This window comes from Convolutriloba macropyga, chromosome 9 (assembly GCF_964194025.1).
Source record: "Convolutriloba macropyga chromosome 9, txConMacr16.3, whole genome shotgun sequence".
In the NCBI taxonomy this organism is placed as follows: Eukaryota; Metazoa; Xenacoelomorpha; order Acoela; family Convolutidae; genus Convolutriloba; species Convolutriloba macropyga.
In genome coordinates, this window is record NC_134476.1 from 12898339 (window position 1) to 12924528 (window position 26190).

Sequence of the window (26190 nt, forward strand, 5' to 3'; positions counted from 1 at the left end):
AATTTTGTCAAAATGAGGTACCGCAGAAATTTTTTTAACATCTGTTCACAGCAGGCGCTGTACGTCAATTCAAGTATGCTCATCTTCCTCTATATGTTTTCCATTGAGGGTGTTCAGACTAAGGAAACAGTTGTAAAATGAATAAATGAAATTCCTAAAATGTAGAAAAGTCAAGGCTTTCTAATTATGCCTGATCAAATATTGTAATGATTTAAGTTCTGAGTTTAAACAGTTTCTGCTTTTCTAAGAGATATACAAATTAGAGCTACCTCGACTATATTCTTTGCCTTATCAGACCAGGAATTCTTTGAACTTTCCATTCGTTTGATCGACTAGATCTCTATATGTTTATGAAGGCCACAAAGAGTCGTTAAGTAATTATCTTACAATTTTATTTCGGTTAACTTCTGACTCGGTTCCAATTTGAAGTTTTCATTAATCCGCATCAAATCTTAGCCATTGGCATAAAGAGTTATAAAATTACTTTATGGCTTCAATTCATTAGAATAGCATCAAAAAATATGCGTACTCAATTTTTTCGCCCAGTTTTTCGTGATCGTGCTGCGATGCTTTGAATCTTTGTCTCTGGTATCAAGTTTACCTCAAATGAAAGTTCGCTAGTAACTAAGCGCTGCAATCAGTCATTTTTTAAATAAAAAATTCAAAAAAAACCAAGAAGCCCAGGCTGTTCATGAGTTGTAAAGAATTAAGATTCAAAAGAACTTGGAAAAATCAACTTTAAAAAGCTTCTCTAGTATGTTTTCAGAATTCGGTGAAGATTTTTTATTTTCGTTTGTTACATTTTTAAAAGCAGATTAATAATTTCAGGCTTTAATAACAAGAAGAATGTTTTCAAAAAAGCATTTTTTTTTGTTTTTTTTTTACATCGTTTGACGTTTTCGTATTGGATAATGTTTTTTGCGGCTCTGATCTTCAATTCTTGATTGTAGTCGGGAAGTGAAAATGGATTGAAGGGAATAGAGTTTAATGCATAATTGTCATAAAATAATTTCATGAGATCAAAAGTGAAGAAAAGATCATTAAATTGTGCAATATCAGCAAGCACTTTCCGTGGTACTCGGAAGCTATTTCGTCTAAAAGGAAACAAACATTTCTTGAGAAAAAGATCGTCTGGTGTTTTATCAATTTTTTCCAATATATTTAGCTGTTTACAAGTTTTGTTCTGACATACATATCACAGTGTATTTAATGGGTTCCATGTTTTTGAAAAACTACTTAAATGGGTTCCATGTATACTGTCAACTATGGTACTCGTCGAGGCAGTTTCCAATTTGTGAATGACACCAGTTTTTGGTTTCAGTATTGTCTCAAGATTAACATTTCTGCAAAACTTCAGAGTTATCTGCATGAAAATCACCTAAAATTTGCTTTTTGAGACAAAATTGCTCCATCTAACAAGCAAAAAGAAAAAACCCAACGGAGGACATTTTAAACAAAACAAAAAGACTTCACCAGAACTGCGTATATGGGAATTCAGCGTGATTAAAAGTTGAATTTTGAAACTTTCAAATACCAAAATGCGGATTATAGCCAGAGCCATTTGCTCTCTATACTTTGTAAGACATCGCATAACGCTAGAGACGAGGTTGAAAGTAACTGCATCAATCGTTGTCATAGCTTTTTTCAGTGGAATTTCTCTGACTTTTCTTGTCTAAGCATTAACAGTGTATAAATCGAAGAATAAACTGGGGCATTTAAGTTTGTTTATCAGAGAAAATCTTTTAGCAGGCAAACATTTTGCACGAAGCGTAAGTTTTGCCTGCTGCATAAGTTTTGCCAGACAAACAAATGAGCAGCTAGCGATCAGTCGGTTCTTTCTCGCTGCTTTCAAATTCGCTTTTCTTTGTCAGCGTTCGAATTCAAGGCCATACTTTTGTCTTCAACTACACTTTCTGCATGCAAAATGGCTAATTCAGATCCTGTTAATGCAAATGGGTCAACCGAAAACTGCGAAATGACTAAAATAGTTAAAGAACTTATGATCAGAATTACATCACTTGAGCAAACAGTTAAATGCCAAGAACATACCATTCTTATACTGAACAAAAACGCTGATGAGCTTCAAAATCGTATGTCGGCCCAAGAAAAGTACTCAAGCAAAGACTGCTTGATTTTCAAAAACTTCCCAATTAACCCATTCAGCAAAAACTTATATAATGATGTTTGCAAAGCAATTTATCATTACTTCAATTATCAAGTTACGCCTGATAGAATCAAGGCATGCCATTCCTGGAAGCATTTTAAAAACGGAATAACCCCAATAATTGTAAAATTTATTTATTTCGACGATAAGGATTTTATCTTCAGCCGGCGGAAAAAGTTATCGGATAAAATAAACGGGGGTAAAAAATTAGTTATCCATGAGAAGCCCCCCCCCCCCAAAGATGCTGAAATTATGAACAAATGCAACGAAATTGGGCTCATTTCAACAACATGGAACTGCAAAGTGAAAGTTTTTCGAAAAAATCTAAATGGTAACTACTACTCCTGCGCTGTAAATAGTATAAAGGCGGTGGACGAGCTCAAACATTGTGCAATAAGGAAACGTGAAACTTCAGTTGCGAGGGGTTTTGTAAGAAACGACGGTAAACTTCGAGTTGATCCATCTAATCATATAGACAAAACTTGGAAACAAAATTTGAACCCTTTTGAGAAAAAAAACTACAAACTATAGTCACTCCAGAAAACATAAGCGGGATTCACCTGACGACCCAGTAAATTGCAAAAAAGGACAGTTGGATCTATCAGCTACGCCGACAAGCAGTAACATGGCTCTATGTGCGGAGGATGTTATTGAAATTGTGGATGGGGCAGCGAGGGAACAAGCATCTGCAAACTGTAATCTAACTTATAATTTTTGATAAATTATGGGGGTGTACGTCTACGAAAACGAATTACAGGCAATAGGTATTCCTTGTATACTATCCCTTAACATACAGTCCTTAAAATCCCATCATGACCAGCTCAATTGTTTTCTTAAAATTTTCAAAAACAACCTAGGCTAATTGCTCTAAGTGAAACATGGCTTAACGAAAATGAGTCAAGAACTGAACAAAAGGAGGCGGTGTGGCTTTTCTGGTGCAATCTGAAATCAGCTTTGAAAAAGCTTTGAAAAAATTCAAACGCCAAGAACTACATCTTCTGAAAAAACTAAAATTAAAACGGAAAAAGACAACAAAACAAGTTTTTTTACAGTTATTTATAGACCACCAAACAAGAGTTTAGAAAAATTCTTTGCAGAGTTTGAAGAGTTTTTACAATATACCTCCAATCTCAAGAATCAGTACATTTGTGGCGAATTCAACATAGATATTTTGTCAAAATGTAATACTGTTTTCGAACATAAACTTTTGATAAAAAGTTTCAGCTTTAAGTTGCTTAATGGAATACCAACTCGCGTTGCTGAAACTAGAGAAAGTTGTCTCGGACATTTCCTTGTGAAAGAGCATCATAAAACTATTACAATCAAAACTTCTCTTAGTGATCTTTTTCCATTTTTATTGTTATTGAATGACGAAATTGAGACGAAAAGCTGTTTCACACATAAATTTCGTGATCTTAGGAAATTGAAGAATGAACAAACTTGTTTAAATTATTTGTTTTGCTTATACACTAAAATTGCAAAAACTTGAAAAAAATTCAGACATGAATGTTGACAACAGGGTATCTACTTTGGTTAATGTAATGAATACATTATTGGATCGATTTGCACCTTGGAAGAAATCGCGAAAAACAGCGACATGGTACAATAAGAATATTAAATCCCAGATAAATAAGCAAAACAAGCTTTTTAAAAATTGGTTGCAAGAAAAAACTGATGAAAACCGTGAGAGTTACAAAAAGCAGAGAAATATAGTTACGAAAACTATTGAACATGAGAAAAGGAAATTTTATGATGCCTTGGTTGAGGCTGATAAAACGAAAAAAAGTTTGTTTCAGGCATATCAAACAATTTGCAACACGAAAAGAAGTAACATATGTAACGTTGAGCCAAATATTCTGAACAATTTTTTTTGCAAAAATTGGCGAAAATCTGTCTCGGTCATTTAAACCTTCTTCTATAGACAACAGTAAAATCAAAAGAGTTGAACAGAGCTGCGTTTTCTTTCCAACATCACCGAGTGAACTAAGCAAAATCATTAGGTCTCTGAAAAACAAAAAGTCTGCTGGTCATGATGGGTTAAACTGCGAAATTGTTAAGATTTCTTTACCGGTAATATGTGATTACTTATGCAACGTTTTTAACACCTGTTTTGAAAATGGATATTTCCCTGTACCATTTAAAAAAGCAAAAGTTATTCCTTTGCATAAGGAAGGCAGTAAAAGCAACCCTGCGAACTACAAACCCATTAGTCTGTTGACATCATTTTCTAAAGTTTTTGAAAGTTTGATCAATAAGAGAATTATGAGTTTTGTAGGCAGACATAGAATTTTAACCCCAAAGCAGTTTGGATTCCAACCAAAAAAATCTTGCATCAATGCAATAATAAAATTCACTGAATTCCTCTCTGAGGCACTAGAACAAAAACTATCCGGGGTGTCATTATTCATCGATTTAAAAAAGCTTTTGACACAGTCAACCACCATATTTTGCTTTCAAAGCTAGAAAGATACGGTTTCAGAGGAAAAAGACTAGATTTAATTAAAAATTATTTCTCTGACAGATCTCAATATGTTTTTTTGAACAGTAAGACGTCAAAATCCATTGATGTTGATTACGGTGTACCACAGGGATCAATATTAGGCCCAACTTTCTTTCTAATATACATTAATGACATGCCCCAATGCTGCTCGAACTCGGAAGTAGTTTTGTATGCAGACGATACTACCATAACATCGTGCTCAGTGAATGAAAATACTAAATTTTCCTCTGATGTAAAAAACGTTAAGAAATGGTTTGATCAGAACTGTTTAACGATCAATGAAAACAAATGCATGCTTATGCCTTTTGGCCACAACAAAAAGGCTAAACACCTAGACGGTGTTTTCAAAGACGTTCAAATCAAAGATCAATGTATATATTTGGGTATTACTTTTGACAAATCGATGAAATTTACGTACCACTGTAAAAAAGTTGCAAAAAAGTTAGCAACCTTTTCGGCTGTTGCCTATCGGGCAAGAAACTTTTTCACTAAAAATCAATTGTTAATCTTTTACAATGCCTATGAGAAATCCACCATAGAATATGGTCTTTTAATATACGGAAACACCTAAAAGACACATCTTGACGAAATTTTTTAAGATGCAAAAAAGAATATGTAGGGCCATTTTCTTTAAACGAAAAACTGATGCGATTAGGAATATCATGACAAAATATCATCATCTTACCGTTTATGAACTTTTTGCTAATATTTTCAAATTTATGTTTGACGAACTCAGAAAACCTGAGTCAACTTATTTAAAATTAGATTCGCTCAGCAACCATCGTGAAACAAGAAGAGTCTCGTAGAAACTTTTACCTGTACCCAATTCAAAAAACATTAAAAATTCTTTGCGGATCAAAGTTATCGTAGCGTACAATTTTGCGCAAGAAAATAATTTAATTCCTGAAAGCATAAGAGAACTGACTCCAGGTCAGCTCAAAACTTTCTTAAGATCCTTTACTTACCTATATATTCAGGATAGCTATGAAGTGTTCAATTTATTTTTTTGACTTCCTGTAATTTCACTTCGTTTTCGTAAATAAGATACCGGGTTCTTGCTAGATGAGGCTGTAGTCTCTCCAAGAGTCCGTCCCGACGTAACCTCTTTTAATTAAATTTTGTTTTTGTTTAATTAATGTTATGTAGCTGGTAAATGAAATTCAATTCAATTCAATTCAGGCATTAATTACTAAATTTCAATTCAAATTCCATACAAAGCAAACGGGACAAATTGCTCTGTTTGCAAAGCGTCCCAAAAGGGAATAAACTACCATTGCATATAAGGTCAACGATATCAGCAGTCAGTTATAAACATAGATTCCCAGATTTTTTGATAAAGCAGCATGAAAATGTTCCATTGAACGGAATCGTAAGACCACTTAGTTCTTACTTTTAAGAATAAAATTGAAAAGCAAAACATGAATTATGCTTAAGTTTTCCAATAATACCAACTGATTTCAATGATATAGCTCCACGCATGTAAATGTTCAACGTTCAGCTATAACCTCAAATTTACGTTTGAATTAAGGAAATTGGATGTTCGAAAAACAATTTTTTGCAAATGGGTTTCATTAAAATTTTATCTCGGAGAGCTAGAAAGCGAAGTGCTTCTAGAAAGGTGATGAGTAGCTTTCGATTCTTGTTCCTAAACAGGAGCAGGGAAAAGACATGATGTGTCAAATTTTAAATCAGGTGCACTCCTTCTTTACAATACCAAAATCTTCGCATGTGTTAGCTGCTTTACAAAAATTTATGTAATGCTATTTACCAGTACGGTCACGACTAATAATTAATTAATTTCGGAACAAGACGAGCATCTGAAAAATTGCTAGAGAAATTGTTGTGAAATTTCTACTGGTCCTTAATCGTTTTATTTGCTGGCTGCACACATTTTCTTTTGTAGAACTTATGCAAGAAAAGCTTTTGCAAGTTTTTTAAGGTGTGTTGAGTTCCGCTTTACATTTGCTCTTGTTACGCGCTTTAATTTTGCGCTTCAATTGTTCGCTGCCTGAGAAAGTTGCTGCCTCCAAGACGTCAATTGTGGCACTTAACTTTTTTTGGGTTGTATTCACCTTATCATGAGTCACTGGACACTTGTTTTACAAATTAAATGGGATGTCCGTACTTTCTGCTCACGACCACTCGGTTCCAAAAATTCTCAGAAAATTGTAAAGTGTGAATTCAAAAAAGGAAGCTTCGACCTCAATTCGATGTAGGCTTAATTTTCCTGTTGATGTATTCTTTGAAAATAGCTAATTTTTGGTGTTCTCCAGCATGCAACTATAACACCTAAATAATCGCTATCGTTATTACAGTTTTGTTGTTCAACCAAATTCTGTAAAATTTCCCAGAATACAAAAATGAGCTACAAAGTATGTTGAGTTAGCTTGTCCTACGGACTGGATATTTGTTCTGAAAATTACCGTATTTAGTTCGAGACTATTTTCTTCAACTTCAAGCGCAGTAAACTAGTTCAATTTCCTTAATCTTAGTTCATTCATTCATCATTGTTGCAACATCCAGGTTATTCTTGTTCTAGACACGAAACTGTCTATTCACGTTGTAAACAAATCTAGCTTGCTTTTATTCAGCGTGATCACCTTATGATTTCTTTAAATTCCTTTCTGACTTACTTTGTACATTTTCATTTCATAATCTCATTTGTGCTCCTCAAAATCAGTTTAAATTTAAAATTAGCAATTTGCTTTCCAAAAGTAACCTCAGAGAGTAAACTAACCATTCGCGTCGCGAAGTCCCAATCTTGAAGGCAAGTTTCAAAATCAAAATTGATAAAGTGGCAATCGCACTGCAATTGCCTAATTTGCTAAGTAGAAATCAATCGTGGCACAACTGACCAAAGATAGACTTCAGCAGTACCACATGGCAGAGACAGCACTTGACTTAAGAAAATCTACACTCCATATCGAAGCTTTCTGGGCGAAAGCAACTATCACTCCACCCCTTTCGTGGGAGAAATGGACGCAACAATGGAAACTCGCATTGTTGGCAAAAGAGGGGATACAACTAGAAACTCTTCTCAACGAACCACCTCCAGAAGTCAGATACCTACACGAACGTGTGTATGAGGAACCAATGGAAAGCTAGACACAGCAACCGAAAGCAATAGAAATATTCGCAATCAACAACTAAAGGTAACGTGGCAAAACAAATGTAAAAAGATCGACAAAATTGCCATTCTGTGTGGTAACAATACTTGGGACTTCTGCAACCAAAAGCAACTTCCTTTCTATATCTCTGCGGAACAGAAGGCCGCAGAATATTAAAAAGCAAACAACTGCATTTCCTCATTGATAAAGTTGGAAAAATCACCGCAAGTTGAATGATTGATTCTGGTACTGTGTAATATCATAACCAAAACTTTGACAAATGACATCCTAAAAACTACCCCAACAGCACGATGGATTGCTTCAGCATGTGAGAAAGATCTCAAAACATTTTTAAACGAACCGATCAAGGTCCTCGTCAACATTACAACGACGGTTGTCTACAACGATTGTATGCGTGGGGATGCATGCCTTACAGTAGTAGAGGATGTCCACAAAAACATCATTGGAAGTGACCTTTTGAGTAGTCTTGTCTTGGCCAGTGGTTCAAAAACAAGCATAAAGGGGTATGTGTTAACAGTATTGATAACTCTACATGCAAAGTAAAACAGCTTATCGCCTCACAATTTCCAGATCTTGTCTCAAGAATTGGCCTTTCAAAGACGCATGTCGTTACATCAAGGTTTTATCAGAAGTTTACAGCAAAGCTTCAAAAAGGTCGTCGTGTTTCCATTAATCTACAACCTCTAGTTACTGCTGAATTAGACCGAGTAAAAAAGAACATTGAAAAACTGTCTTGATGTTCTTACCAAAATTTTATTTCGCCTATAGAAAATTCATTTTGCCTGCAAGAAGGAAAGATCGATTTATAAAATTAGCACAAGATTCCAGTCCTCAACAAATCAATTCATAAAACAAATATCAAATGCCGAACATAGAAATGTTAATAGACTCCATTTCACAACACTTAACAAACACACAAAACGGCCAACAAGCATAATTTTCAAAAGTAGATCTTAAATATGCACAGATTGAATTACGATTATTTAAAGACACTGCAAAACACTGTAATTTTAAAACCATATAAGGCGAATCTACGGGTACAAGTACTATAAAACTGGATTTTACGGCCTCACATGCCAGCTGAATTTCAAAAAACAATAGACTACGCACGTATTGGTCTTCAAAACTCATACTGGTTTTTAGACGACATCATAATAGTACGGGTTAAAATACGACCACATTAATTACGTTATCAAATGTTTTTTTAAAAAACTTAAATGAAGATAATTTGCGCATCAATCTCCAAAGTGTCAATTTGCTTAAACGGAATATGAATGTCTTGGTTATAAAATTACTCAAACAGTAATTTCACCGCTCGAAAGCAAAACTGCATTTATTCGAGCAATACCACCACCAACTACACTTAAACGTTTAAGGTCATTTCTTGGATCAGTACACTACATTCGCAAATTTATACAACATCTAGCGCATCATTGTCACCCTCTCAGACTATTATTAAAAAAAGACTGCAAAATACGTTTGGACTGAGTTACATACCAAACGCTTCAATATAATTAAAGAAAAAACAGCACAGTACTAAAAATTGCCATTAAAATCCCAAATTAGATTTTAGAGTAAAATGTGACGCTTTGCGTTCCAGACTTGACGCAGCACTAGAACAAAACACCCCAGAGGGGTGACAACCTATTGCATTTGCATCGTGTTTTCTCAATCCTACAGAAAAACGATAAAGCATATATGAATTGGAATTATTGGGAGTTGTAGGGTCAATAGACTATTTCAAATATTACCTTTATGGTAAGGATTTTACAGTAATTACAGACCACAGAGCCCTACAATAAATACTTAAAGAACATCGTTCGAGTAAATCTTACAGCAGTGGAATTTCCCGATTGATTGATCGACTACTCCCTTACAATTTTGCCATATAACACACGCCAGGATCAAAAATGGGTCTTGTAGACTACATCTCTAGCAGTCCTTTTTGCAAAAGCAAAGAAAAATTTATCATACATAGAACACTTGGTGGTGCCAACATTTTCTAAAATTCGAGACTCTTTCCAACAACTTATTGAACATAGACCATTAGCATTACAGAAAATACACAGCAGTCTAAAAAGAATTCACCGAATTCAAAATTAATCAAACCGTTTGCACCGCAAACACCTATATCAAAAAGCAGAAACTTACAACTAAAGAATAAGCTAATTTCATCGGATTCACCACATTCTAATATTTCACCGTGAAATGCTTCGCAATTTACACTCTCACATAAGCTCAAAAATCCCAACTTTAACACGCGAATCGCGTCGAAAATGCCCCCCTCATATTCAAAGTTACAATTTGCACTATATATCTTTCTACTAAAAAATCAAATTCCATTAACAAAATCGCTGCAAATACTGCGCAAAAGTTAGACAGTAAAGAATAAGAACAACCTGAACAATTAAGCCCCAATTTTGATAACAAATCAACTAATCACCATAAATTCTCTAAATTAGGCGCGAAACTCAAAAATTCCATCTATAAAAACCAAGCACCGAAAATTAACTCGCTTTCTGCCCAAAATTCTCTTGCAAACAAGTTCACTGATATCAACTCAATTGCCTCTACTTCAAAAATGCCTCGAGGAAAATCTTTGGAGACAATACCAACAAAAGCCCGAGTAACCTTCTCGGTTAATTCCCCTACAAATACGACACCAGGCACCAGCAATTCTACCACAAGAGAAACGACCCCTTCTACCAGTGCAATAGACACAGCCGACGACCGCAGACTATCAGAGACGATCAACAGAATCTTCAGCAAAAGAACTAGCCATTATAACGGGGAAGGACGCCATCCTAAAGGAAATACGAGTGTCCTACGAAATGACGAGGGGAAATTGAAGGACATCAGTCCTTATGTACATTTATATTGTTATATTGTCGGGATATAAGTGTCAAGTATGGGTGCCTGTGTCTCGATGAGCGGATAGCAATCCCCAAAGCAATAAAGCACAGTGTGTTAGAAGATATCCACTCCACCTATCCGGGGAGATTTGCAATGCGTTCGCTCGCACAAAATATATGGCGGCCAAATATTCATGGAGACATACTAGCAAAAGCTACTCAGTGCAAAGCTTGCAAAGTAACAGGTAAGAAATTAAAACCAGTGATTCCGCATAGCAAATGGTCACCATCACCTAATTGCATTGAACCGAATGACGAATTACAATAGACTTTGGCGGTCCTATTATTAACGAGAGGGGAATAGAACAATATTGCTTAACAGGCATTGGTAGATATTTCAAATATCCTACAATAGAAACACTTAATAATGCTTCAAATGCAAATCTAATTAAAGTTATAAAGACATTATTATTTATATATATATATATATATATAAATATATATATATATATAATATATATATATATATATATATATATAATATTATATATATATATATATAATATTATATATATATATACATATGAATATATATATATATATATATATATATACATATATATATATATATATGTATATATATATATATACATATATATATATATAAATATATATAAAAACTAATTATTCTTGGTACAAGGTGATTATATATATATATATATATATATATATATATTTATATATATATATATATATATATATATATATCACCTTGTACCAAGAACAATTAGAATAGATCAAACTAGATGTTTAATGGGTAAAATTTAAGAATTTTGTCCCGAAAAAAAATAGAACCCATATATACGCTCCTGTACATGATCAGAGAGCAAAAGGTCTTGTTGAACGTCTCATTTGAACTACGAAACGACAATTATCATGTATAAAAACACATTTAAATTTAAAAAATTCAACTTACAACAATGCTAAAACATGCATGCAATCAATCACAAATTGAGAATTACTAAACAGAAATCAACTAATATTACACCATTTGAAGCACATTTTGGCAGAAAGTATAATACACCAGCATCCAATACAGCAAATCTAATACAACAAATCAAATAGTAAAAATTATAATTAAAACAAAAAATTAAAAAATTAGACAGATACAATCCCAGGCCACGCATATTTAATTGACGAACAGTGGGCAGACACCGGAATGTGTTCAAAAGTGGAAATCGAAAAAGTTATTCGTGGCGCGAACGGTCGAGCTCACAAACAAGAGCTACAAGACGAAGAAAACAGACTAATGTGGTCAGTCGGGATGTCGCGGCCCATCCCACGTACGGAAAGAGGTATTCGGGTTACATTAGCTCGCAAAATCCACGCTGGACATAGAAAAAAGAAAAATCTAGATGGGCTGTATGAGATGTTGAGACATGGCAAAACCATGAGCAAAGTGAGCTCAGCAACAAGTGTAATAAAAGAACCGAATAAGCCAGAAGTGCGAGTGCGCAACTCAGATATTGCGAAATTCGGAAAAAAGCATGAACGAAATACCTGGTTGAAAAGATTTCGGAATCAAAATCACAAAAGGGACCTCTTCAGAAAAGATTTCGGAAGTAAGAAAATTAAGTGCTCTAAGAAACAATCCGACGATGTTAGTGTAATCTCCTCGGATCTTTCTTGCATTTCAGCGGCGAGTATCGTGGCAAGAGCTCTCAAAATGCGTATTCCAAGGCGAAACCTAAAACACGATGAAACATTCAAGAGCAGACCTTATCTCACAAATATTGCATTTTAGTCCAATTCAACCAATTGCAGCTCCACCAAATCATCCATCCTCGTCAGGAAAATCCGCAACGCAATGAACCCCCAACCTTAGAAAAGAGAAACGCACACTACAAAATAGTGACACATCTGACTCGAAAACTAAAAAAGCAACAAAAAGATACCAATCACCAAACACAGACGATAATCCAGGACATTCAACAAACACACGGTTAGTCGGCCGAATTACCTATCACTGAAACGACATTCATTGGATCATCATCACCAAGAAATCAATGCGAACTTTGGAAAGTTCATCCAAATCCCACTATTCCCATAGAAAGGGAAATGACCATACTGGAAGCCGAACAAAAACTATCAGACAATTTAGAATAAAACTCTGTATCAAAGCTCAGCAAACTTCATATAACTATTTAAAAAATTACTATTTTACTACTATTTAACCGGTGAATAAGTATCACCTTTCTGATTTTATTCATTATAATCTTCATTATTTCTGTTCACAAAGGGAAATGCCATACGGACTGGATATTTGTTCTGAAATCATACATTACCGTATTTCGTTTAAACCTATTTTCTTTATCTTCAAGGGCATCTAACTACTTTAGATTCTGCGTGATCACTTTATGATTTCTTTCACTTCCTTTCTGAATTTATGAAATGCCACGATTCATTACTACTTAGCAAATTGGGCAATTGCGGTGCGATTGCCACTTTATTAAGTTAGATTTTGAGATTTTGAAATTGGCTTCCAAGTTTGGGAATTCGCGACGCGAATGGCTAGTTTACTTTCTGAGATTACTTTTGAAATGCAAGTTGCTAATTTTAAATTGCAACTGATTTTGAGACACAAATGAGACTATCAAATGAAAATGTACAAATTATCTCATTTGTGTTCCTCAAAATCAGTGCAACTTAAAATTAGCAAATTGCTTTTCAAAAGTAATCTCAGAAAGTAAACTAGCCATTCGCGTTGCGAACTCCCAATCTTGAAAGCCAATTTCAAAATCAAACTTAATAAAGTGGCAATCGCAGCGCAATTGCCCAATTTGCTAAGTAGTTATCAATCGTGGCACAACTGACCAAAGATAGAATTCAGCAGTACAACATAGCTCTCACGTTCTTTCTTCATCGTACACTACCAATGGCAACAGAAACCAGCTATATGAAAATTTAACTTTTGTTAGCGTCAAAAGAATTGCTCTTGAACGACAGGCGGGTGGAAAAATATTTGACCCCGCCGCGGTTCGAACCACTGAACTCCGATCTTTAACCAGATGCACTGCCTACTCGACTACCAGGCCCTACTTTTTAATATGCTGCAACCGATTTTATATTAGCAAAAAGCTTTACTTCGGAGTAAGAGCAATAGAGATCACTCAAAAATGAAGAACGAAAGCGTGAAAAAGTCACTTGAAAAGTCAAAGAATGTTCTAGAAGAAAGGCGCAAAATGGTCAAGCAAAAAATTCGCATAAAAAAGACCAACACTTTTACAATAATTGCTATGAACTTCGTTCAAGAGCAATTAATTAACTATTTTACGGGGCTTTATATAGATTAAAAAACGAAGTTCTCACACTGCCTCTAACGTAGTATCATTACCAACACTTCAGGAAATTCAAGAATTCTTACTTTTTTAATATAAATGGCAAGGTAGCAGTTAAATTCATTTTCTTTGTTTCCGCCACCTGCAATTGGACTTGATTGTACATAAGAGAACAAAGTTTCATAACCATAAATTTTTGATGAACTGAAGGAACATTTGATATATGTCAAATGGAATTAATACTCGTCTCGATCGTGAGAAGTTCAATCTAATTACCTCACTAAAACAGTTGATACTACAAAAACAACCTTCAAACAAACCTTGAAATGAAACAAAAGGAATCAAGATAATTCAGTAATTTGATTGTTTGACTCAAGTTTAGGTGTGTGACGTTTCTTTCTGTTCCGACATCTAGATTTTACTGAACTGTTTTCCTGTTCATCTCGCGTTTGCTTAAGAACTGAATTCATAGAATGCCGAGGCTGCAAGAACTTCATTTTCTTGTTTTCTCTTGCCTGCAATCTTTCTTGCTTACGCCTCTCAATTTTTTTGAGCAGCTTCTCTTTTCGTTTCTCAAACGCAGGATTCGAGACAGGTACATCAAGCAGACCTTCTTTGGATTTCAGGGCTGCCAGTTTATCGAGATCTGCCTTTCCGGGATCTTCTGAATGATTTTGGGGTTGATTAGATTCTGTAAGAAAGGTGGGTTTCTTTAGGACCAATGTTGCGTTGTGTAAATACAACAAGGGGAGATGACATTTCTCAATAATATCTTGTAATACCTGAAAAAATGAATTGTTAATAATTTGTAACGTACTATTGGATAGTTCAGCAATAAATGTAGCATTAGCTAATTTTCAAACTAGCCAGCACTTTTTTGCTTAACCAAGCCTACTGAATGCTCAATTTATGCAAAATGCATTTTCATAATATACGGTACACAATGTTCATTTTTCGGATTTTCAAACACCGTCGTTCGGATTAGAAGATGAACCCAGTTGAAAGAGCACATAATTTATCTAAATTCACTTCACGGTTATATTGATTTCATGTAATTTTCACACCAGAAGCTTGTACATATATATTATTATATTTGTGAATATGTAAGCATTTAGTCTCACGTTCACTGCTAACATTGAAAATTGAAACCTATAATCAGCACTTTACATTTGACTTTCAGTAGCAAACTGCCGCCAATTGAAAGAGCATTCCAGAAGGTTCTTGAACAAATTCTGACTAAAAAAGACATGACAGTAAAGATGAGCCAACTAATCGAGAGAGGCAACTAATCAATACCACTTTTGCTACGGAGAGAACACCGTTTCCTACTTTGTCTTGAGTTGCATAAATGTATTTCGTCTCTTCGTCTTCCGCCAAATTCTTCAAGCATGTTACAGCTCCTTTTAGCTTCTTCCTACTATGAGCGCATTTGACCACTGAGAACTGCTTCAAAATATGAAGAGCTCCGAAAAAGTAAGAGCCCAATTTTTCTAATTCTTTGATCACACATTTTGTTGTACACAACTCCATTGCACCACTCGTATTGTAGGAGGCCTCAGGGGTTACTCCAAAATAGGAAGGAATTTGTTCAGACAAATTTACTTTGTGGTTGAGCGCAGCCATAGTTAGGGTTCCGTCCAAAACAACTTTGTAAGGTGGTTCGATGCCAATTTGTTTGAAGGCTTTCAAAATGCCCTTGACCTTTTTCTGCCTCTTGTATTTCATGATTTAATCTGAAACGAAAAGGCAGAAATGGAGGATTTAAGATTAAACTAATTAAGAACATGCAAAACTTTTACTTGGTCGTATTGCTAATTTGTTCTAGAAACTTTTTCAGCTATAAACCGAGAAGTTTGCCCAGTAATCACTATTTTTCTCATGTGTTGCTTGTTAAATACTGCAAAATTTGAAGTCACTGAAATAATCGCGCTCATGTCAAAATGTATGCACGTGATGGTCGCACTGAGCACAAAATTTTCAGTCTACAGATTATATTCTGGTGCATATCCAACGATGAGGTCTAGACATTACCTCACGCAGGCTTTTTGACTTTCTCATGACTAAGCACTGGTCTGCGTGGAAAAAATTGAGGGTATTAGGTATTTTGCTAATTGGAACATTGAACAAAAATTGAAATATTTTGAATCAGGGTTAAGATCGCGCAATTTGAAATGTGTACTGAAATTGAGCAATTTGAAATTGAGTGTCCAATGGCACCAAAACAATTACGCTATGTTTAAATATAAACAGTACTTAGAAACTAAAAAAGAATGACTTCGAATTCCAATATATCAAAATGTTTGCAAAAAAAATAGAATCTAAACAACCGAATAACGTCTGAAGAATTGCTCTCGAACGACCAGTGGGAGCTGTAATCATGGCTACTTCTTTCAGTCGGGGGTGCGGTTGCAGCCTGAGTGGGACTAAGAAGTTCACTGTGAGGCTTTCTATGACGTCATTGGAGGTCATTATATACCACTATTAAGATTTAAATTCAAAATAACACAATTTCGTCGCTTTTTTCAGTTGACTTTTAGTATTAAATTGCCGCCAATCAAGATGAACTGCTCGAAACCGCGAAAAATTTAGATCACGCAAAACACAAAAGTCAAGGGCTTAAAAGTCACTCGGAAAGTCAAACGGTCAAGCAATTTGCATAGACACACGTTTACAATAATTTTTGGTACCTTTTGAAAACAAAACTTCACGCAGCTGGCTGATTCCTCGTCAAAATATGGGACATGTTCAAGGTAGAGAAAATTGGCCTGAATTTCAAATATTTTTTAAAAATCAAACAGCACATCTTCAACACTTTTGTTCAGCAATACAAAAAATAAACCAACAATCATCGAATGAATTGCTCTCGGACGCCAGGTCGGGCACTTTCTTTTAGAGGGTGAAGTTGAGAAATTTTTTATGACTGCAAAAAGATTACACTTAGGGGTCTCAAACTCAAAACCTGTTTACAGTTTACTAAATAACCACTAAGTTAAACCAGCTTTGCCACTTTCTGGATTAAAATCGCTTTAATTTTAGCAAGACTTAATCTCAGAATAACGGCAATTATCTACGCAAATCACGTCAACATTAACAAGTCAAGCGTGAAAAAATCACTTGGGCGCGAATAATGATCCAGAACAAACGCTTAAAATAGGTCCAGCAAAAAATTTGCATAAAAACACGTTTACAATAATTGCTTTAAACTTTTAAGGTATGCTAGTCTAAAATATTTACCACTCGGCTATCCGTGTCTCGGCATTTCTTATCCTACAGTAGCTTTTGTTATACAATCAAACAAATGTGAATAAAAGTAAAATAGATCACGCAAATAAAAATCAAGAAGTCAAGCGTGAATAAATAACCCGAAAAGTGAAATCGAAAGAACGCTCACAAAAAACTATTAAGGAAAAATCAAATCAAAGAATATTACCGTCAAATTTCATGGCAGCAAAAAAAACTTAATTCAAAAATCCTAATTAAACATTATACGCTTTCCATGCTTTTTAACAATACCAGTGACAACTTTCTGTTGTAGACAGATCGATAGGCCAAAACTGAATGAGCAGAAGGAACTTGTTGGGCTTATATTTCTCCCCTAGTTGTGTCGAACAACAATTGGTACATATCTTGCAGACTTAATGCGTTAAGCGATAAGTTTACAAACAGAAAGCAATTTTTTTTTACAAATCGATTGTTAATTTCAGCTAAGCTGATTCGTCAGTAGTTTTTATTTTAAAACCAGCCTTTTATTCATGCTACGACTATTCCTGTCAACAATTTAATTTTCTACTTAAACGGTCATTTTCTGCTTAAAAACGGAAATTTCAAACAAAGTTCTGCAATCTTATGACAGAACAAACTCTCAGAGTGCATATTGGATATCATAACAGTATTTAATACATTCAAACAGATGAGAAGCATTATTTCTATTAATATTTGCAACTTTTAACTTCATTGTGTAAGATATAAATCATTTTGACAAATGTAGTCATTAACTTGATCCGGTACTAGGTACTTAGCAGTGCTCCCTTTGGAAATCAAATCTCTAACTAAGGTCGAGCTGACATCATTGACTGAATCTGCCTGGACGAATAGAATGTTGTCCTTGTGCTTGGAAACTACAGGGTGCTGGGATAGGAGGGAGGTGGCATCGTAACCCTTTCTCTGGATACAGACTATACCGTGGGTTCCCAAGATGTTGTCCAAATGCTGATGTGACCAGAGATCTGGAGTGTTGAAGGACAGCAGGAGGTCAGTGCCACAGAGCAGCCGACAGTTGATGCCTGAAAGAGGAGCCCTGATCAATTTGTAAATAAAAAGAACAGAGAAACAGAGCGAAGTCGGTTACATCGACTTTCAAAAGATAATAGGAAACAAAGAATAGAACGGAAAATAAATGGCAAAGTTCGACCCAAATCTGAAGAACAAATTTCTCCAAATTGAATTAGATTTATTACACATTTAAGCGGAAGTTATGAACGCAAATAAAAGGTGTCAAGAGGACCCACATAGTATCTACCCCATAACGAAGATTATTCTTTGTAGAATGAAAATCAAATAGGAAAACAAAATTAACTTTCCCATGCATTTTCTTCCAACCCTGAAGAAAATAAATTCTAACTACAAACTACATGCTTAACAGACAAACAGTAGCATTTAATCAATGACGCAAACATGACAGAACGATGTTAGAGCAACACTAACTTTCTGAAAATTTGAAAAGTAAAAAAATAATTTCAAATCAACTAAAAATGCCAGAGGGCTAAAAGTTTTAACTTGAGCCAAGGACAACTAAGGTGTCCACTTTTTCTCGACACCAAAATTCAAACATAACCGACAAACGTCGGCCGAATTGCTCTCAGACGACCGATTGGCTTCGTCAGTAGCTGGCCACGGTTTAGTGAGGCTAGCTTTAGATTAATCGAAGGGGCGTAAGGTGAGCGCAGCGGGGGTGCAAAAGCGGATTGGGGGGACTGATGCGGGGGCGGTGCGTGGGTGGTGTGTGGGAGCAATTTCTAAGAACCGCCCTTCATACCATAAGTATAAGTCTCCAAAACTGTTTCTGTTACCCGCATACTTGAAGACTAGTGGGCTGAACGGCTCTAAGAGAACTTAATGCAAACTGGGCGCTACCTCTTTATTCCGTTTCTGAAGACGAAAGTCAAATTTGTCCGACGAAAAATCGGCCGAGCCGAAAATTGCATAAGAGACAAACAGGATTAACATTTGCTACAAACTGCTTCTGAGAGCAATTCACAATGATTTCAACAATGATTTAAAAAGTGCCTGTTAAGTCAATTATGATAAGAACATTTTTACTTTAACTCATTGTTATTGAGGATCAGAGATGATGACATCACGCCACATAACAGCAGCTGAAGTGCGGCATCAACAAAGAGAGAGAGAGAGAGAGAGAGAGAGAGAGAGATAGAGTCAGAGAGAGAGAGAGAGAGAGAGAGAGAGAGAGAGAGAGAGAGAGAGAGAGAGAGAGAGAGAGAGAGAGAGAAAAGAGAGAGAGAGAGCGTGAACGACAAACAGAAGAAAAGAAACCCTAAACGACAGATACAGAAAGAGATAAATATTTTCCATGATGAGATACGGCTCTACAACTTCTAGTTTTCTAGCCTTTTTAGTAAATAAATCACATAGAAAAAAAACTAACAAGGCAAAATTAAAAAAGTTTTCAACTTCGCAGTACATAAAAACTTCGAAGTCATTTTTTGCCTCGAAAGTTCCGTTAGGGAACCCATCTCCGAGACTTAGAAAGATTTGTTGGCCAGTAATGATCGTTAAACTCAGAAAAGGACACGAAATATTGAAAAAAATTTAAAAACAAAAGCAAAATTTAACAAAATCTTGCCAAAATTCGTGATATTAATATCTTCAGAAACATTTCATTGTCTCAAGAGACTATCGAGTATCTCTGTTTCAAGCCTGAAATAGTTTCACTGGCTCATAAACTCTACAAACAATGCAGAAGCTTATTATCAAACCTTGGAGGAGGTCCCAGGGCCCCTGGTGACGGAAAAAATCGAAAACATGAAAATGCAAAAAGCTTAAAAAATTGCTTAAATTTGTAATAACGAAATCTTGAAAAACATTCCATTATCTATTAAGTATGCAGTAACATATTATCAAACCCTAGAGAAAATTCCGTGGCTTTTGAGGCCAGAGAAACTTAAAAAAGACAAAAATTGCAAGCTTTTTTAAAAGAAATTGTGGGGGCAACAGTGGGGCGGGGGTAACAGGGCGGGCGGGGGGGGGGGGGGGAGTAATAGTGGTGGGGGGTCAACAGCGGAGGGGTCTTCAACCTTTAAGAACCGCCCTTCACACCATAAGTAGAAGTCTCCAAAACAGTTTGAGTGGAAACACAGCTGAAAAGTTCTAAGAGCACTTAATGCCCACTGGGCGCTACCTGTTTATCCCGTTTTTGAGGAGGAAAAGTCAAAAGCGTCAGATGAAAAATCCGTCAAGCAAAAAATCGCATAAAAAGACCGACAGGACTAATAGAATTGCTATAAACTTCGTTTGATGGCAATTAAAAATATATTCCAGTAACTTAAATTTTGCGCAAAATACGATTCCATGACATGGTGATAAAAAATAGAAACTCGCAAAATCGACGCAACAATTCGCTCTTCCACCGGAACAGAGTTACGTCTGAGGACATTACAAATTAAAGCATCTGAATGTAATATACGGCCTTTCAATTTTTCGTTTCAAAATTGGCTCACAAAGTAGATTCAGGATTGACCTTTAGTATTTTTGGAACAATCTAATAAGTATTTAAGAACGGTTCACAAAGCACCTTTTTAGAGATCGAACAAGCTCAGTAATATGTAACAAAAAGACGGTGAGCAGATTGTTGTTGATAAATGTCATCGCCGAGATGCGTTCTTTTGCTAAAAATATAAATTTTATATTTTTGGAGAAGATCGATAAGGCTTAACGCATAAACAGAAGAGCATCCATTCACCGAAACACCAGCTGAAATTCAATATTGGTTATATAATATTGAATGGGTCATTGTCGGGCACCGCAGCAACGTCTTTTTTGCAACGATCCCAAATAGTCCGATTAGCTTTGAATTAATTTCAATTTTATTAAATTTATTCTATTTATTTCAATCACGACGTCTATATTTCTGTCTCAAAATCTAAAAGAGACAACCAAATACTTGCAAACAGGCTGTTTCAAAACTTGAACAACGATGAGAAAGTTGAAATAAGGCACTTAATTAAGTCGTACAGTTTTCTGTGATTGAGCACAAATTTATTGAGAGTTAGCAAGTTTCCTATCGAATCGGAATCCTTTTGCATTGGTAGTTTTTCCAATGACAGTTACATTAGAGCCATCAACGAGGACGATGTAATCCTCCAGACGCTATATCAGCGGAAGTCAGTTAGGTACGAGCACCAATAATGGACTCGGAATTGAACCTTTTGTGACCCAACGTTCATTTTCACCCATAAGGATAAACCATTTATATTAAACCGTTCTTTTCTCTCATCTAAGTATGATTCAAACCACCCTCATGCCTTTCCGCATAGGTCACATAAATTTTCAAGAACAATCTCGAATTAAATTGTACCAAATGCTTCCTTAAGGACAGGAAAAACTAGTCATTTCCAATAAATTTTAGACGAATCTTGTTTAAAAAAACAAGAACATCAATGGTACCGTGGCGCTTTCTGAAGTCTTATTGGATTGAAGGAGGTGAAGTTTATCCAGTCAACTGTAAACTAGACTGAACATGGATAGCCTTTTCGAATATTCCAAAAAATAGAAAACAACCGACTAACGTCGGGCGAATAGCTCGCAAACAATTGACGAGCTAGCTGTTGGCTTCGTCAGCAGCTAGCCACGGTTTATTGAGACTAGCTTTAGCTTAGAGGAAGGGGCGTGAGGTGATCGCAACGGGGGGCAACAGTTGGGGGGGGGGGGCACCGGTGGGAGGGGGGTCTTTGGCTGCACGGGGCCCCTGCGGCCTAAACGATGTGCACAGGTGGGGATGGGGGGGGGGTTGAAATAAGGGGGAGGGGCTTGCTGTGGGAGGGGGGGGGGGGGTTAACCTACAGAAATCGCCCTTAACACCATAAGTAGATGTCTTCAAAACAGTTTCTGCTCGCATACTTGGAGACGAGTGAGCTGAAAGGCTCTAAGAGAACTTAATGCCCGCTGGGCGCTACCTGTTTACTCTGTTTTTGAGGATGAAAAGTCAAATGGGTCAAGCGAATAATCGGTGAGGAGAAAAATCGCATAAAAGAGACCAATAGGACTAATATAATGGCTTAACTTCTTTTGAGGGCAATTAAAAAAACATACCCGGCAGATTGCCGGAAAATAGCCGCCGTTGATTCCAATAAGCATGATTGGGATTGAAATAACAGAAGATATTGAAAAAAAAAGATTTTTGTACAAAAACATTTTTTTAAGTCCGATTTATTTTGATGGCATTTCGTAGTTGAACACACTTCTGTTTCATAGAGAGAGGCTACAGGGGCTACTATCAATAACAATAAGCATTAGAGATGGTAAATAAGACTTATAGGAACGACGTTCAAATAGCGGGCATCTAAAATTGGGCTTTATGGGTTTATCCCGCTTCTATTTCTGACTTCAATTTTTTATACTGATTCTGTTCATTTTGAATTGCTCTGCTGAGCAACTGATGTTCAAAATCACTTTTAGCAGAATGAGAGAAGAGAGAAACTAGCCTAGAGAAGTCAAAAAGATTTCACGCAAAATGTTGAAAAGGCGGCAAAATAAGGTAAAGCGAAACATTTTTTAATTCGACGAAGTAAAAAACATAGCAGGACAAGTCCTGACTAACAATTCAAAGAATTTTCATTGACTAAACAGAAAAACTAGACCTAGAATGGACTATGAGTGAATTGAGAAAACCATTTTTAAAAAATCAGATAAAAAATAAGAAAAAAAAAACAAAATATCAATGTCAAAATGCCGCATGTGAACAAAAAAAACCACTAGCGAGAAATGAAAATTTCATTCAAACAAAAAACTAGGCCTTGAATGAGCTGTGAATGGATTGCGAAAACCATTTCGAAAAAAATCCGATCCAAAAAATCGAAAAAACAGTAAAAATCAGAGTGAAATTGCCGCATGTGAACAAAAAACCACTACAGAGAAACCGAATTTTTGTTCAAACACCAGTTTCGCACTCTATTTTAAAATTAGAGCGAAAAAAATTCACGCCGCAAAACCACTCGCTTTTTCGCTCCATTTCCCGTTTCGGCGTGACCAAAATCACTACTCCAATTTGATTTCAAAAATCATGAAAAGGTGTGAACAGATCTTAGAAAAAAAAGACAGCGCCCCAATACAATTCAAATTCTTTGAATTGTAAAAAATAGGAGCGCTATAATAGCCGGCTGAGATGAGGGCGGCTATTAATAATTAGATAGTTCTGTTGATCTAGAACAGGAGCTATGACCTTTTGAATTCTGATCCTCTCCGGAACAACCACGAGACAGATGCGCGTGCACTCCCTACGCTCTATTATGAGTTAGGTCGTGAAAGTTAGTGAGTAGGCGCAACTGGGATGAATTTTCTGCAAAATACTTATATTTATCATCTTGACCCCTCATTTTGTTCGGGTGACCACTGCTCACCATTAAGTTCAGTTGATGAAGTAACTCATGAATTTAACAGATAATAATTACAGATTTTGATAGCGGAAAAGGAGTGATAAGTGCTTTTCAAACCAACGTTCATTCTTTACTGAGCAAACAGTGATTGAAATGTGCATTTTTGGCCGGCTTAAGCAGCTTAGGAAAAATCTTTTCCATAAACGATTTACGAGAATAGAACATTCAGAGTCACGGCGGCAGCTAACTTAACAATAACATTTAGATTTTCTCGTTGCCTAGGGATTTTTTTTGATGTAGCTTACTTAAAACCAAACTAACTTCATCTAATGAAGTTTGTCTCAGAAACATTAATTTAAAACCAGGCTTAATGGGGGTGGGGCAACTTATTCAATATTTATTTTGGAGCAGACAGAGCAAATTTGAAGGTAATGAATTATTGCACAAATCTAACAATGCTATTTACTTATTTGCTTTGTTTTTCTTTTAGTATCATTCAGAGTTCATAAGTTTGCCTTTAGTCTCCAACGCTTGCTTGGAATTTTTAAGGTAGCAAGTTTCTTCGCAGTTGTTACAGATGTTTTCGAAGATCTTCATATCTTTGCAGGTATGAAAATATAAAACAGCAATTTCGGCGCACTTATCATTCAACTTTTAGTTTTAAATTGCCGCCAAATGAGTTTAGCTACTTGAAATTGTGAATGAGGGAGAACTTTAGTTCACGCAAAACGCAGAATGTCAAGGGCGTAAAAGTCACTCGAAACGTCAAAAAACGGTCAAGCAAAAAATTTTGCATAAAAAAGACACACACGTTTACAATTGGTTCTCTTCGAGAGTTAATAATATATTGTTCCAATTTAATTGTTCCTTCGTGTTGGATTAATTCATTGTTCCAGCTTCGTGTTGGAACAATTAATAAGCAGGTTAAGTATATATTCCACTGAACTATCAATCTTGCGCAAATCAAACTACTGAAAGTTGATTTTTCCAAGAACCCTTCTAACTATCCCGATACTCATGTTTTCCATTGTACTCATTGTTATCGTTTTACAGATATGAACAAACTATCTTTTAGCGTTTCATTTCCTACCTGGGAACTCTGTCTGTAGTTGCGCAGAGTAGTGGTCAAGGACATCCGAGGTGCGACTCCAGTCTTCCTGGATAGTCTCCCAGTCTTCACATCGTAACCACCGGCTACTCTGGCACGCTAACTGGCACATTTCCACTCTGTGCTTGGCTGCAATCAACCCTTTCTTCCCGTACTTATCGTGCGCTGGACTGTGTCAAGTATTGTTTCCATTGTTAAAAATTGAGTAAAAACTTAAACAAAAAAATGGTAAATTTCTGAAGGTTACACACTATTCTGTCCACTTAAATTAGTCCAAAACCAAAAGCGGATATAAAAAAATTCCTCAATCCAACTCCTCAAGTTGCGTCATAAGTAAACACAAATATTGCACAAATTATTCCTTGTTTCCGCTAAAAAAATATGACCACTTAATTGGTATTTAACTTTATATACTTCGTACTTTTATACAGCGTTCCATTGCACTTTTTACACATCGTTTGGAAATTCAAATCTAATCATTGTGCCCTTAAAAAGTATTTACCGATTTATTGTGGAGTCCCACCTTTCACAAGGCTATTACCAATGCAAAGCCTCCGCGCACTACCTTGTTCACACCGGCTAATCAAAACAATTTTATTCGCATTAAAAGGAAGCATATTCATATGATTGCTTAATCTTGATAGCTCTAAATTATAAATACTGTTTGTAAATTGGTTCAATTCCAGTTCTTACTAAAATAAACACTAATTTCCGATCGACAACCAGCTTTTTATGGTGTGGAAACAATTCCTCATTATCCCAACTTTGACTGTGTGGCCAGCCTTTTCCAGAGCAAACTTGGCAGTCTCAAACAGGCGGAGATGCATGTTAGTCGGAGGGTTGAAACACCCGAACTCTATCAAGGCTATTAGCATTCTTGATACACCAGTTCGCATTTCCTCTTTACAAAATGTGGAAATTATGATGGTTCAGATGTCATATCTAAAAATAGCTCAAATTTGCATAAGAAGTTTTCACTACGCCTACCTGATGTTCGGTATCCCCAATCTCACGCAAAACTTTTAGCAATAAAATTACAAAAAAAAATTTAAAGTCACTGCTTTACAACTTTAAAGTTGCACCAAACGATTTCATAAAAATGGTTTCTGGCCATTATGGACCCAGCAGCTCAAATATAGGCCCTAATTACCTAAAAACTGGAGTTGTCGATTGTCTTGAGTTTCTATAAAACGAAAATCGGATAAAACGCGTTCAATTTTGTTTCTTGATTAACCAGTCAGTTTAAGAATTGATTTTATCAGTTGAGAGGGTATAATTCTGCCATCCGTTACAATATGGCGAAAAATTGTCGTTGGTTCTCCGGCAGCATCTAACTAAAGCTTCAATCTCTCGTTCACATTTGGAGTGCTGGAACCGGTTCTGGTCCAGACATTTCTGGATATCACAGGCTAGCCTCTTACAAACTTCTGATGAGTAATCGCCCGATTGTTTAGATGGCATTCCATTTGATCTTAAAGTCACAAATGGGAGG

At 35.8% G+C, this 26190-nt stretch overlaps 2 protein-coding genes across 2 annotated transcripts; both read right to left on the minus strand.

Moving 5' to 3' along the window:
- Positions 1 to 14156: 14156 nt before the first annotated feature.
- Positions 14157 to 15711, minus strand: LOC142346047 (rRNA-processing protein UTP23 homolog). Its single transcript, XM_075398533.1, has 2 exons — positions 15312 to 15711; positions 14157 to 14764 (listed from the first exon to the last, which is right to left on the minus strand). Exons 1-2 carry the CDS (start codon positions 15705 to 15707, stop codon positions 14324 to 14326), a joined length of 837 nt encoding a protein of 278 aa, XP_075254648.1. The 5' UTR covers positions 15708 to 15711; the 3' UTR covers positions 14157 to 14323.
- Positions 15712 to 17804: 2093 nt separating this feature from the next.
- LOC142346048 (nicotinamide/nicotinic acid mononucleotide adenylyltransferase 3-like) lies at positions 17805 to 26190 on the minus strand. The gene is made up of 4 exons (XM_075398534.1): positions 25849 to 26190; positions 25449 to 25640; positions 24681 to 24868; positions 17805 to 18265 (listed from the first exon to the last, which is right to left on the minus strand). The coding sequence occupies exons 2-4, from the start codon at positions 25592 to 25594 to the stop codon at positions 17934 to 17936; spliced, it is 666 nt and encodes a 221-aa protein (XP_075254649.1). The 5' UTR covers positions 25595 to 25640; positions 25849 to 26190; the 3' UTR covers positions 17805 to 17933.

What these genes read in the sequence shown, in the direction of transcription:
- LOC142346047 (XM_075398533.1), bottom strand. Translation starts at nt 15,707, where the DNA reads ATGAAATACAAGAGGCAGAAAAAGGTCAAGGGCATTTTGAAAGCCTTC. An exon ending in TTTATGCAACTCAAGACAAA is followed by an intron (nt 14,765 to 15,311) that starts GTAGGAAACGGT and finishes TCATTTTTTCAG; the next exon opens with GTATTACAAGATATTATTGA.
- LOC142346048 (XM_075398534.1), bottom strand. Translation starts at nt 25,594, where the DNA reads ATGCGAACTGGTGTATCAAGAATGCTAATAGCCTTGATAGAGTTCGGG. An exon ending in GTCAAAGTTGGGATAATGAG is followed by an intron (nt 24,869 to 25,448) that starts GAATTGTTTCCA and finishes TACTTGACACAG; the next exon opens with TCCAGCGCACGATAAGTACG. An exon ending in ACTACAGACAGAGTTCCCAG is followed by an intron (nt 18,266 to 24,680) that starts GTAGGAAATGAA and finishes CTCCTCTTTCAG; the next exon opens with GCATCAACTGTCGGCTGCTC.